Here is a 14,914-nt window from a genome sequence, read left to right on the forward strand (position 1 = left end):
GCCGCGTCGCCCAATCCAACTCGTTTCTGAAAGATTTCTTGCTTGGAATTATAACCAACGATGCCATCATGCCCAAAAATGTAAGGCTGTTTACACAACCAGTGTTTTTGCTGAACTCCAGGTTTTTGTGACGTTCTATTATTTTCCATTTGGTTTGGTTGGTTTTACACAGCAACAGCTGAAGTGCACTGAATACATGTTCATGGCCTGAAAGTTTACAGGGGTAAAAGTGCTGTTCTATTTCTATTTGTCACCATAAAAAAAAAAAAACCTTTCTGATTGGTTTGTTAACTTGAACTTCACCAATCAGGACACCATGAGTCAAAACGTAATGCATATCTTTTACATTATTTTATTGATCAGTTCATTTAGTCCTCCTCCTTGTATCTACACTCACTGTCCATTTTACCAGCTCCACTGACCATGCAGGTTCACTTTGTCGTTCTACAATTACAGACCGTAGCCCCTCTGTTCCTCTGCATCTTCTGTTAGCCCCCTTTTTACCCTGTGCTTCAGTGGTCAGGTCAGCGTTTAAACACCTCAGTGTCAGAATAGTCAAATAAACAAAAACGTCCTGTGGACCGCTGATGGAGGGCTGGAGGACGACCGACACAAACTGTGTAGCAACAGATGGGCTACTGACATTTACAAGGTGGTCCAGCAATGAAGGAGTGACTAACAGAGTGGGTGACCAGTGAGTGGACACAGTATTTAAAATCTCCAGCAGCACTGCTGTGTCTGATCTGCTCTAACACACCGTCATCACATCAGTGCTCAGAATGATCCACCACTCAAATAATACCTGCTTTGTGGTGGTCCTGTGGGGGTCCTGATCATTGAAGAACATGGTAAAATGGGGCTAACAAAGTATTCAGAAAACAGGTGGACTACAGTTTGTAACAGCATCTATGTGGTAAATGGACGGATTAAGCTGAAGGACAGCCATAGTTTAAATAAATGATTTAGTGGCAGGCTTCATGTTCTGGAGGAGGCATCGGCCAGTCTTCCACAGTTTGGCAATGCTGTGATATGACTGGGGAGACATGCAGTACAGTGGAATTTAACCATGACGAATCAGTGGAAATAGAAAGAAATGAATTTACAGAACAAACAGCTTCACGTTTACATTGTCCCAATTAGTGCGGCTGACAGGCACACTTTTTTTTTAATATGCTGCCCTCTACTGGCAGGACAAATCTATTACACATCAGTTCCCTCTCCCTCACAGAGTCTGGCTGCAGACGTGCACTCTCAGCCCCAGTGACCTCACGTGCACATGCACTCTCTGCCACATCTTAGCGTCATCACTTAATCCATTCTTCATCCATATCAGGGCTAGAGAGTTACATTTAGTGTAAAAAAATCATAGAACTCATTAAAAGTGTCTTGGTTCCTGGTGGTTTCCAGTAGAGGTTAATGGTATTCTCTGTGTTTTCCTGATGGGTTGATAACACAGTGTAAAGGATTTTGATCATTTAATCTGGTGTGACTGATTCCACATGCATTTGATTGTTTCCTAATGGCGTCTAGTGGCAACCATCAAGCCAATTCCCGTTAGGAAGCAAAACCATCAGGTTTTATTCCTAACGGCCCTGCAAACACAGTTAAGTTGTGATAATGTACTGTTTGGTGCCCACAACATCGTCTGCCTGGTGCTCTCTACATTGTAACATTGTTGAAGTGTAAATCCTCAGAAATGTAAAGTTATGACAAGATAAGATAAGATAATCCTTTATTAGTCCCACAGCAGGGAAATTCACAACGTTGTCTTGGCAATTTTCTAGGTTGGTTGTGACTACACTGACGAGACAGTAATCGGCACGTTGACTGTACACGGTCACAACCTCCTAGAATGCTTGAAAAGTTCTATTTTAATCGCTACTTGTAACGGTTGGGAGCGAGGAGGCGGATGCATACGCGGAGATAAGCGAGATTTATTACGGGCAAATCCAGGGTCATCGTCTAAACGGTCCAGGTTCACATAGCCAACACGGACTGATCGGGGGACAGATATGACAAACCAGAATCAAACAACTGTTCATAGACCAGTACACACCACAACACAACACAACACACCACACCACAACACAACACAACACAACACAACACAACACACCACAACACACCACAACACAACACAGACAGAGATTCAAACAAAGACCCGTCCAGACAAGGGGCAAACACAGGGCTTATAAACCAGGGATAACGAGGGACAGGTGAAAACAATCAGGGGCGGAGTCAACAAACAAGGGGGCTGAACCAAAACAAATGCGCATGGAAGACCAAAACAAAAAGCAGTGGGAGGAGCCAATCGTGACACTACTACAGTCTTTGATAAACGATTCTAACCGATTCACGGCTTTCATCAGTTTCAGCAGCGTTTCTGTTTTGTTTCTGCAAATAAATCGAACATTCATATCTTATTGTCCCGGTTTTACTGTGACAGTTTCCATGTTTACCTTATTATCAGTATGGCAACATTAATATACTGTACATTCAGTGGAACTCTTGTTGTCCAGCAGTTCGTGTTTTGCTGTTTTTCCTCATGAAACCGACAAAAACACCGTTGTGGCAGAGCGTGCACTGATGTCGTCTGCAGCCAGACCCTCCTCCTCCCTCACATGCGTATCTGCATCAAAGCGGTCACTAGACTTTCACAATTCTTTACACTACAAAAAAGACGTCTCTCAAGGGTCCTTAAGTAAGGCAAGTTAGCTCACTGTAATTATTTGGTAATCATAAATGCATCATCCCAGCTGATCCCTACTGGCTGATCCCTACTGGCTTTTATTCTTTTGAAGTGCAGGTAGGATGTTGAGGTGATGCATGACTACATCTAATGACTTACCTTGGTCTTGTACAACTATATTCTGTTGCTTTCTTTTTGCACATGCACAGGGCTCCGAATCCCCCTTGGCACCAGCGTTGACATCTTGCTCCCCATCTGCATCTTTAATCTGTGCCTTGAACTCAAGATTGCCCTGCTCGGACATGACGCTCTCTAGATCGTGCATGTTGAGGCTATTAAACACCTGAAAAAAGAGCACCTGGATTTTAGATACAGGACCAGTTCTGTAGAACACAAAAACACAGTGCAACCATCCTGTACCTGATACATCCTGGCGTATAGAGAGTTTATGTTCATTGTAGTGCTTTCCTACTACAGGCCCAGCGTTTCATTTGCTAGTTTACAACATAATTCAGGCCTCGCTAAAACAGCCACTAACAGGTGCTACTAGATGAAGACTACTGTACTTACAGTGGTGCACTCATTGAAGCAGTAAAGCACTTTGGGTCTCATGTCAGACACGTTAAGAGCAGGAGCGATTTTACTGGAGAAGCGCATCCTTGGCCTGAAATAAACAGACACAGAGGCAGGTCAGAACCGGCAGCACTTTGGCACAGCGATATGGCAAAAATATACACGATCATAATGATACAACATATCATACTGTCCCCCTCTGCCCTGAATACTATGCGTTCAGGTTCAGAATCATTCTAATTATTAGGATCTCAAAGTAAATTCCCATACTTATTTTTCTTGTCAGAAGGTAATTTCCCATCAGGCTCAGCGTCCACCTCATCAGTGGGGCTCTGTGGCTCTGATCGGGGGAAGGCCGTTTTCAAGGTGTCCACGATAACATTCACCACAATCTGCCAAATCACAAAGAACACACTCTCATTTAGGCCTGGCAATTATGAGAAGTGATGAGCGATGAGAAGGTTCAGAATTCATCTTCGGGGTCTAAGAATAGTTTTACTGTTTATTATTCTGTTGAAATGCTCGGTTAGAGCTCCTGTGTATTGAGGCCCACGTATTTTCGGCTTTGCAGACTGTTTACTTCCACAAAAAGACTAAAGGCAAAAGCGTAATGGGCTAATGTGAAGTTGTGATCTGGTGGAAGAGGTTAAAGGAGGATTGAGTGGTCAGACCCATTACATCTCATTGCTTTCCATTAACAAAACAAAACAAAATGACAACAAAAATTATTTCTATTTCATTTTCATGATGAATGAACCAACATAAATGCTCTAAAACAGCTTAAAATGAACCTCTTTAGTTTAACTTAAGTTAAAAATAAAGTGTTTTTGTCCTCTCCTGTAACGTTACCATGTTGGATGATATATCATATCGCTGCTGTCGGAGGACAACCTCGTATCTCCAAAATGGTAACTTTACAGGAGAAGGGAAAAACACACATGACTCCTAATGTAAGTCAATGGAACCAGAATTTTTCCCATGTCATTTTGGGTCATTTCTTTTAGTCCAATCCTCATGAAATTTACAAACCGTGTAAAGTGCAACAGGTATTTTTTAATTATGTCAAAAACTGAAAAATGACAAAAATGGAGATGTGAGGTTTTCTTCCAACAGCAGCGATATACATGTTCCTATGCATAGTGGAGAAAGCCCAATAACCAAACCTCTAATAAAAATGTACACATTTACATTCATCTATGTGAACTGAAATCCTTGTCTTCTTTCTAAGTAGTTCATTTTGCTCTTGTAGGCAAACAACGTACAAAGTATGCGCTTTCCCACGACCGATCAAGGGCCGACGAATTTCTTTCTACACGGTCTAATGGGCAGAGCTGATCTTGGGTCACACGTATGTAAGTGGTTAAGCAGAAGACGTGTCCCCTGATGTTCTTATTCTCTTACCGAGAGAAAGCTGACGACAAACAAAAGTCTAGTCTAGCAATAATGTCAATTCATCAGTTCATTGTCAGTCAGAAAGGCTTTTAAGCTGTTTTATTATATTTGTCTTTTTTTCCACTCAAACATTGCTGGTTGTTTAATAGAACGCTCAATTTTCATACAAATCATACAAATATTTTGGACAATGGGTACGTTGTTCTCTTGGGACTTTGCAAAAACCTACAGTAAATAAAAACGTTAGAAGTACCTTGTCTATGCGTGAAACAATACAAGGCTTCTTCACGAAAGCAATTCTTGCATCAGTGTTCAGGGCCAGGAACTCTTGCATTTCCTCACTGTTGGCAGTTTCAGGAATGGCACAAAGTTGCTGCAAAACACAGCATCAAAACATAAGTCCAGACCTAAAGTCACCAGAAAGCAGGAATCTTGACACATTTTCCTTCTGCAGTGACCTAATTTTGAGTGAAACAGTGTCGTGGAGGGTCTCTGAGCTAGCGGAGCGTTTTTACGTGATAGGTGAAGGTGGTGGAGGTGGTGGAGGTGGAAGGCGAAACGTGATGCGACTAGTTAATGTTACTTTTTTCTGTGCGTTGGTGCAGCAATGTATTAAAATATCAGACAAAAGTCCTCAGAATTCAATAAACAATTACAAGAAAATAAATTCTATTTTAAATAAAATGGTCTGAGATGAATTACGCTTTGTGATGCGTGTTGAAATGAACCTTTATAGTCATTACACATTGTACTTGTACATTTGCACAACGAAATTGGTTTACAGCCCCCCCCCTCCCCTCTTGGTGCAAAAGAAATAGAAAAGTTTAAATAGAAAATAGAAAAGTTTTTAAATATAAACAAATGAAATAACAGATTAGAGCTACGGTTAACTATACAGGCGTAAGCATAAATGAACTAAGCTCTCCTATTTACACACTGAGCTTTCCTATATAAACAGTGAAGAAATTGGCATTTGCAGCATCAGTTTTGCCTCTCGAGTAGAGGTTTTTGGATTTACGTGTGGCTTCTGGGTCTGCGGGGGGAAGGAGACCAGTAGGACGAACAAAGCCAAAGATGGAGCGCACTATCAGGCGGTTTATTAACAAGAAAAAACAAACAGAAAATAAAGTATTTACATAGCATACTAGGCGTCATACGCTATCCCATAAACACTACAGGCAGCCAGTGTTTTCAGTATGAGTCATAGGAACCCCCGGCTTTTATATACTAAGCCCCGCCCTTGGGGCTCCCATTCCCCACTATGTGGTCTGAACTGTGTTACTTGCATTTAAAAACAACAATAGCGATGCACATGGTCAGCCTGGGTTATGCAACCAGTCCGGGGTAAGATCATTGCTTTGGCCAATACTTTATAACATTTATAACATAACTATTTCCTTTCATCATCACTAGGGTATTGGATGGGAAATAGACCCCCCCCCCTTTTCCCCCCATCGGTGGATCCTCCCGATAAGGATAAGGTGAGTTTCCCTGCCGTCCCCGTTTGCTGTTTCGTCTTCACCGGCAGACACAGGTAAGTACATTCACACACCCACATACACACACCTATGCATATTAAGCTTTAAGGGTGATGTTCATTAGTGATGGGTTAGGCCCTGTCTTACCACATCACACAATTCTATCGATTTTTCAAAATTTCTGCTTAATATACTTGTCAAGATGTAAACAAAGTCATTCAGAGGGGCTTGATGGGGAGTGCTCTGTTCAAGAGAAACAATCTGAGTTAGAATCATTCACAGTGGTCATGATAGGAACCAGGCATCTGAAACGGTGGGTGCTGTAAGGTAAAATAATTCAGATTTACATCTACTATACCTTAAATCAACTTAACATGTGAAACCTCAGAAGACAAGTCTAAGTTCTCCTGTCATTCTGAATAGTAAATAAAATCTGTCTCACTGTTGAAGACATTGTGAGTCCGGGTTCCTATCACCACCACTGTAAAGAACTCTGAGTCAGTATGTTTCTCTACTATGAACCACTTCATGTTTAACCACTCTGCATTACTTCGTGTACGTCTCAAATACTGACAGTTTGAATCATCGGTGGACTTCCCCTTTAATATGACCTAACCAATGACATGAACTAAAAACGCAAAAATTTGGATTTCAGGATGACTTTAAAGTCCACACAGACTGTATACCAATACAGTACAGTATGATCGGTCACTGACAACGTACCTTAAGGAATGTTTCCAACAAACTTTTTCTGGCTTCAACTTTGTCACTGTCCATGTTTCCAAAAGGGAGATCAGGAAAGATTTTCTTGGGTCCTTTGACATCTAAAATGACAACAATGCAAGTAAAGACCCACAACTGTACAACACAAAAGCAAGCACTTTATCGTGGCACTGTAATCCAGCAGAACTCACGTTTTAGGATTTTGCGTAATTCAGATTTCTCCTCCAAACGCGTCTGCAGGTTCAGAAATTCACTGTAGCGACGACTGACTGTGTGATAAGCCACTGGCTGCAATGTGCCTGGATTCTCAGAGTCCACTGCAGTTTCATACTGCAAAACATCCCCAAAGAAAACAAAAGATGTGATAACTAGAGCTTCATGCACACTCTACATGTTTTGCCTACCTGCACATCGTTTTTTGTTTTTATTACTACCAAGTGCTGATTCGCTGGCATGACTGTTACCTAGTACTGATTGGCTGGCATGACTGCTAGCGAGTGCTGATTGGCTGGCATGACTGCTAGCGAGTGCTGATTGGCTGGCATGACTGCTAGCGAGTGCTGATTGGCTGGCATGACTGCTAGCGAGTGCTGATTGGCTGGGATGACTGCTAGCGAGTGCTGATTGGCTGGCATGACTGCTGCTAGCGAGTGCTGACTGGCTGGCATGACTGCTACCGAGCTCTGACTGGCTTGCACTACCGAGCGCTGATTGGCTGGCATTACTGTTACCGAGCTCTGACTGGCTGGCATTACTGCTACCGAGCTCTGACTGGCTGGCATTACTGCTACCTAGTACTGATTGGCTGGCATGACTGCTACAGAGTGCTGACTGGCTGGCATGACTGCTACCGAGTGCTGATTGGCTGGCATGACTGCTACCGAGTGCTGATTGGCTGGCATGACTGCTACCTAGTACTGATTGGCTGGCATGACTGCTACAGAGTGCTGACTGGCTGGCATGACTGCTGCTAGCGAGTGCTGACTGGCTGGCATGACTGCTACCGAGCTCTGACTGGCTTGCACTACCGAGCGCTGATTGGCTGGCATTACTGTTACCGAGCTCTGACTGGCTGGCATTACTGCTACCGAGCTCTGACTGGCTGGCATTACTGCTACCTAGTACTGATTGGCTGGCATGACTGCTACAGAGTGCTGACTGGCTGGCATGACTGCTACCGAGTGCTGATTGGCTGGCATGACTGCTACCGAGTGCTGATTGGCTGGCATGACTGCTACAGAGTGCTGACTGGCTGACATGACTGCTAGCGAGTGCTGATTGGCTGGGATGACTGCTAGCGAGTGCTGATTGGCTGGCATGACTGCTAGCGAGTGCTGACTGGCTGGCATGACTGCTACCGAGCTCTGACTGGCTTGCACTACCGAGCGCTGATTGGCTGGCATTACTGCTACCGAGCTCTGACTGGCTGGCATTACTGCTACCGAGCTCTGACTGGCTGGCATTACTGCTACCGAGCTCTGACTGGCTGGCATTACTGCTACCTAGTACTGATTGGCTGGCATGACTGCTACAGAGTGCTGACTGGCTGGCATGACTCCTACCGAGTGCTGATTGGCTGGCATGACTGCTACCTAGTACTGATTGGCTAGCATGACTGCTACAGAGTGCTGACTGGCTGGCATGACTGCTACCGAGTGCTGATTGGCTGGCATGACCGCTACCTAGTACTGATTGGCTGGCATGACTGCTACAGAGTGCTGACTGGCTGGCATTACTGCTACCGAGCTCTGACTGGCTGGCACTGCTGAGCGCTGATTGGCTAGCATTACTGCTACCGCGCGCTGATTGGCATTAATGCTACTATGTCCTGATCGTTAGCTTTATTGCTACTGAGAGCTGATTGGTTGGGAGCTGATCAGCTCATTGGCTGAGTGAGGGGTTCACATTCACTGATGTCAAAGGTGTTAGAAAGGAAAACTGCAAACAGAGCTCTGACTCAGCTCAACAGGTTTAGACATTTATGCGACTGTGTTTAGTCTGAGTGACTGTGTAAGTTGTGGGTTTCAAAGCTTCATTTGAGAAGACCCTCAGACAGTGAAGCCCAGTGCTCGGCATTCACCGCTGTATCTCCTTTTTTTCGTAACATAACTATCTAACGTTTCATCAGAACAATCAAATACTTGAAATAAACTTGAAATAAATGTTTTATCTTTGCAAATATTCAACAAGTTTTAGCATACTTAAAATTATGTTTGTATTGTAAGAAATTTTTGCATAAAAAAAAAAAAAACTCCAGTACCGACTGCATATCGGTTAAACACCACTGTTGTGTTTAAATAAGATCAGTTGATATTGAGTGATATTGTTTGTTTATGCTCTTTGATTTCAAATTGTAAACATCTTGAGGGCAGATCGTGCTGTTATTATTGCTTACTTTATTATTTCTACTTTCTCATTACTAATACTTTAATATTGCCTAAAATGACTTTGACACATTCAAGTAAAAAAATTTTATATAGTAAAAATGAGTTTTCTTTTTAAAGGCCTTTGTTGCTGAAACATTTTAAGATTAATATCCTTAATCAGACGCCACCCTAGTCTTTTCAATTCCAAAAAGACTTCTCCCAAAATCAAAGCCACCACTGATGACTTTGAGCAAAGCTGAATTGTACTAGCCAGGTTCAGCAGATGAAAACTCACCTTCACGGTGTAAAGAGTGTAGGGGTGTGATCCGGTTCCTCTGTGCTCCTTCGCTGTGATGGTACCCGTGATGCGAAGGTTTTGAATAACGACTGGGCCCTCAGGGCTACTAAGGGGTTCAAAGGCGAAAGGAGAAAGTGGCACGGCTCCCCCTGAAGGTGAGGAGGCTTGAAGAGAATCCGTTAGAAGAAGCTCACTGGGATTCAATGCCCCTGACTGCTCAACACCCGTCAGCCCCAGGTCCACTTTGGTGTCACTCTTCTCAAGGTCTTGGAGAGCACAAAAGCTGGACGATAACTCTTCTTCCCCTTCAGCGGCATCGGAAGGCTGTTCTTGCATCTCTGAGACCACCACCTTAGGGCACGTGGTCTCTGCTGTGCTGGAATAGACACGGAACTCATCCTCCAGGTCCAGCACACCATCTACCAGCGTTTGGCACTCTGCAGGTCTTTCTGACATTGCTTCCTCTGGGCCTATCAGAACCAGTGACTCTAAAGAGCTTCTTTTGAAATCATTCAGAGGAGACTCCAAGTCAGAGTCGGTTTCTTGAAAGAAAGGGTTGGATTTCCCAAGTCTCTGATAATCCTTCAAACTAAAACCTGTATTCGCTGAAGAAAATGCCTCGACCGGTCTTGCTTCTTCCTCCTCTAGGTTCTGTGGACAGTAAAGCTCTGCAGAGTCAATGACATCGTAAGCAGCCAATTCTGGCATGTCAGTCACAGAAGGGGTATCAGGCTTGGCTTTCACAGTTAAAGCAGAAGGAACCTCAAGGTCCTGTTGTGAGTTCTCTTGATTTATGACTACTGGGGGAAGAGGGGGAATTTTTACTGATTCTGCTTGGACCGGTCTGGATTGCGGCTTACTGGTAGACACGTCTACAATCAACATGTTTAACCAGTCTGGATCGGACAGTTTGGCAATTAAAGGCAGAAGAATTTTGCACGTTATAAGTTCGCACACTACAAATCTCCCTGTCCTGGTCTCCAGATGTGGTGGAGGGACAAGAACATGTAAAAGCAAATCCACAATTGCTCTTGCATAATTCACTTCTATGGCAGGGCTCTGAAGAGCTGGATGAGATGTGCAAGTCGTGCTGTACGCTTGCCATAGACTGTCATTAGCGCTTCTGCTTTCTTCTCTGTCCTTCTTTCCAGCCATGAGTTCTTTGGCTCTTAAGTAGCACTGGAGATGGCATCCACAAAGATCCAACGTCCTCAGCGTTAAAGCTTTCCTGTCCACTTTCTTCGCCCGGCGCTTGAGCTCCATCGCCATAGAAATCATGGCATTGTGTACCTCCTCCTCATATTCACACTCTGAGGACACGGTATTGTACCACGAAGAGACGAAGTCTCGTATGATCTTGCTAACTGTATTCTGGATCTCGTGGTCCAGCTCCAGCTCGCTCTCAGCAGTAGACTGGATCTTCTCCAGCAAAACAAAACGCTCGAGATGAACCACACTTTCAGAGTCGAGGACAGCCTGAGACCCAAGCCAACCGCCTATAACTACTAAGAGGCTGGTGAACACACAGAGAAGCCAAACGTTCACCAATAAGTGGAACAGGATCATCCAGGCCAGGAGCGCACCAAATCCAAGAAGTTTCCTTTGCACCATAAACTCGGCCACGCCCCAGGGGGACGTGCTAAGATGCTCCGGCTGAGACATGGCAGAGGCAAGACTCTGTAAAGGGAAAATAACAATAAAAAAGACTTCTGGGTAGACAGTCCAAGGTTCCTTCTAAATATGCCATCTACTATATGCATCTTTATACCTTAAATGGATGCTTAACCAACATGTAACATTCATTAATACTCATCATGCATTTCACAAATACATCATATAACAACTAGAATCCCTGTGGCGTCAACCAATGCTGACTGCTCCAGGTCTCTGATCAGTAGGATAATAAACACAACCAAGCCAGCATTAGTACATTTTTTGGCTCAGTAATGGGACAAAATCATAAAGAAGCTATTCTGTCTGGGAAATTCACAGTATTACAGCAGCAGCAGAGTAACAGGAGTAAGGCACTCAGTAATAGAAACGGGAAGCAGTATAAACATTATAAACATTATAAATAATAAAAATTAAAGTTAAATCTTTACTATTTACAACAAAATAAGAATAAAAAAAAGAGTTGCATAAGATCTGTATTGCACAATGAAAAACATTTACATTCTGAATATAAGTGTATATTGTATGTGTGTATATTGTATGTGTGTGTGTATATTGTGTGTGTGTATATTGTATGTGTATACTATGTCTGTGTGTATATTGTGCGTGTGTGTATTGAGGGTGTGTGTATATTGTATCTGTGTATTTTGTGTGTGTATTGTATCTGGGTATGTATTGTGTGTGTGTGTATTGTATCTGTGTATTGTATGTGTGTATATTATATCTGTGTATATTGTGTGTGTGTGTATATATTGTATGTGTGTATATTGTGTGTATATATATTGTATGTGTGTATATTATATCTGTGTATATTGTGTGTGTGTATATATTGTATCTGTGTATATTGTGTGTGTATATTATATCTGTCTATATTGTGTGTGTATATATATATTGTATGTGTGTATATTATATCTGTCTATATTGTGTGTGTGTATATATATTGTGTGTGTGTATATTGTATCTGTGTATATTATATCTGTCTATATTGTGTGTGTGTGTGTATATTGTATCTGTGTATATTGTGTGTGTGTGCGTGTGTGTGTATATATATTGTATCTGTGTATATTGTGTGTGTGTATATTGTATCTGTGTGTGTGTGTGTATAGTATCTGTGTAAATTGTGTGTGTGTGTGTATATTGTATCTGTGTGTGTGTGTGTATATTGTATTTGTGTATATTGTGTGTGTATTGTATCTGTGTGTGTGTGTGTATATTGTATCTGTGTATATTGTGTGTGTGTGTGTATATTGTATCTGTGTATATTTTGTGTGTGTATATTATATCTGTGTATATTGTGTGTGTGTATATATTGTATGTGTGTATATTGTGTGTATATATATTGTATGTGTGTATATTATATCTGTGTATATTGTGTGTGTATATATTGTATGTGTGTATATTTTGTGTATATATATATTGTGTGTGTATATATATATTGTATGTGTGTATATTGTGTGTGTATATTGTATCTGTGTATATTGTGTGTATATTATATCTGTCTATATTGTGTGTGTGTATATATATTGTATGTGTGTATATTGTATCTGTGTATATTGTGTGTGTATATATTATCTGTCTATATTGTGTGTGTATATATATTGTGTGTGTATATTGTATCTGTGTATATTATATCTGTCTATATTGTGTGTGTGTGTATATTGTATCTGTGTATATTGTGTGTGTGCGCGTGTATATATATTGTATGTGTGTATATTGTGTGTATATTGTATCTGTGTATATTGTGTGTGTGTATATTGTATCTGTGTGTGTGTGTGTATTGTATCTGTGTATATTGTGTGTGTGTATATTGTATCTGTGTGTGTGTATATTGTATCTGTGTATATTGTGTGTGTGTATATTGTATCTGTGTATATTGTGTGTGTATATATATTGTATCTGTGTATATTGTGTGTTTGTATATTGTATCTGTGTATATTGTGTGTGTATTGTATGTGTGTGTGTGTGTGTGTGTGTGTTGTATCTGTGTATATTGTGTGTGTGTGTGTTGTATCTGTGTATATTGTGTGTGTGTGTGTGTGTGTGTGTGTGTGTGTTGTATCTGTGTATATTGTATCTGTGTATATTGTGTGTGTGTGTGTGTGTTGTATCTGTGTATATTGTATCTGTGTATATTGTGTGTGTGTGTGTATATTGTATCTGTGTATATTGTGTGTGTATTGTATGTGTGTGTGTGTGTGTGTGTGTGTGTGTTGTATCTGTGTATATTGTGTGTGTGTGTGTTGTATCTGTGTATATTGTGTGTGTGTGTGTGTGTGTGTGTGTGTTGTATCTGTGTATATTGTATCTGTGTATATTGTGTGTGTGTGTGTTGTATCTGTGTATATTGTATCTGTGTATATTGTGTGTGTGTGTGTGTACAGATGGACTACAGTCTGTAACTGTAGGACTACAAAGCGCCGCTGTACAGTAAGCAGAGCTGATAAACTAGACAGTGTAGATGAAACGCGGCCGTTTTAATGACGAATCATCTCCGGATGTTCAGCAGTTAGTGAAGCAGTGAAGTGTCCGTCTTTTAAAAAATAAGAAGTGAAACGCCTCCAGCACGAATTCCCGCATTAAACCGCGATCGGCCAGCGGCGGCCTGCGACATCCACAAAGGACCAGGCGAGGCCTGGCGGTCACCGCCGGTGGTCTCCCCAAAGCATCACGACCACCTCAACAACCATCACAGCACGGCTGCGGGGGTCCGAATGACAAGAAAACCGAGTCTGAAGTCAGATTTCTCTCGTTCCAGCAGAATGTAACGGCTGCACCATTTAAGGTGGAACGGAAAGATTCGAATAGGAATCTGACCTCGGTAGAAAATATAATGAGCTAGCTGCCCACGCAGTTGAGGTTGGTGGTTGGTTCGCTGCAGGATTAATCTAAGTAACTAGTTAGTTGGGTCTGCTTGGTTGGCTGGTCTTGGTAAAATCTAGGAAAACTTCAAACTGTCAAGTACGCGAAACCGCACCGGCGTCTCCTACCGTTCCCCGTCCTTCGCTCCTCAGAGATGATCGGTGGTCATCAGCAGGAAAACTAAAACGAACTGAAAGTCATTCGCTGTAGTCGCCATCCGTCATCGACACTGACCACGACTGGGCGACTAACCAACAGCGGTGTAAAATCCAGGTCCAGAAAGTAAAACTCCTTCCCAGGATTTTGTTCCGACAGCCCGGCTTCTCTGGTTAGATTAAGCCAGCAGCAGAGCCGTCCAGGCAGTTGGAACAAAATCCTGGGGAGGATTTTTACTTTCCGGACCGGGATTGGACACCGTCGCTCACCGAGCCAGCCGAGCACAGCGCTAACTCACTAACACGCTCAGGAAGACACTGACCAGACAAAAGCAGACGGTTTACCTGGATGCGCGACTCCAGAGCAGCTGTAATAAAGTTGCCAGGAGGTTAAATCAACTCATGGTTCTCAAGACATCGCATCGGAAACGCCTACTGTCATGTTTTGATGTGGCTTCCTCTTCTTCAGCGCCTTCCCGCAGGCCTGGACAGAGCGCCTCCTTCAGGTCTCCCAGCGAAATAACAACAGGGAACCCAAACGATCACAGAGTGACTGCGACACTGGACAGATCTGTGTTTTTCTCCTGTAAATTTCCAGTAATTATACTTATGTGACCACGGCAGCACACAGAACAGATTCTAGAGCACAATTCCATCCATTTTTGGAAAATTCTACATAGTCCAATCACTGAGATATAAGCAACGCACGC

At 42.5% G+C, this 14,914-nt stretch overlaps 1 protein-coding gene across 3 annotated transcripts in view; it reads right to left on the bottom strand.

The window, feature by feature from the left end:
• snx19b (sorting nexin 19b) overlaps positions 1 to 14,694 on the bottom strand; it is a 60,270-nt gene extending 45,576 nt beyond the window's left edge. The window contains exons 1-8 of one of the 3 annotated variants that reach the window (XM_017723944.2): positions 14,550 to 14,694; positions 9,517 to 11,196; positions 7,047 to 7,185; positions 6,856 to 6,956; positions 4,908 to 5,027; positions 3,533 to 3,654; positions 3,260 to 3,353; positions 2,849 to 3,032 (exon numbers count right to left, since the gene is read on the bottom strand). In XM_017723944.2, the coding sequence (XP_017579433.1) occupies positions 2,849 to 3,032; positions 3,260 to 3,353; positions 3,533 to 3,654; positions 4,908 to 5,027; positions 6,856 to 6,956; positions 7,047 to 7,185; positions 9,517 to 11,181 (2,425 nt within the window). In that variant the 5' untranslated portion in view covers positions 11,182 to 11,196; positions 14,550 to 14,694. Of the gene's footprint in view, positions 1 to 2,848; positions 3,033 to 3,259; positions 3,354 to 3,532; positions 3,655 to 4,907; positions 5,028 to 6,855; positions 6,957 to 7,046; positions 7,186 to 9,516; positions 11,197 to 14,164; positions 14,332 to 14,549 lie in introns of those variants that run through there. The other 2 variants (XM_017723946.2, XM_037546520.1) reach the window with 2 other exon arrangements.
• Between the last annotated feature and the right edge of the window lie 220 nt (positions 14,695 to 14,914).

The sequence above is a fragment of the Pygocentrus nattereri genome, chromosome 17, assembly GCF_015220715.1.
Source record: "Pygocentrus nattereri isolate fPygNat1 chromosome 17, fPygNat1.pri, whole genome shotgun sequence".
NCBI classification, from domain to species: Eukaryota; Metazoa; Chordata; class Actinopteri; order Characiformes; family Serrasalmidae; genus Pygocentrus; species Pygocentrus nattereri.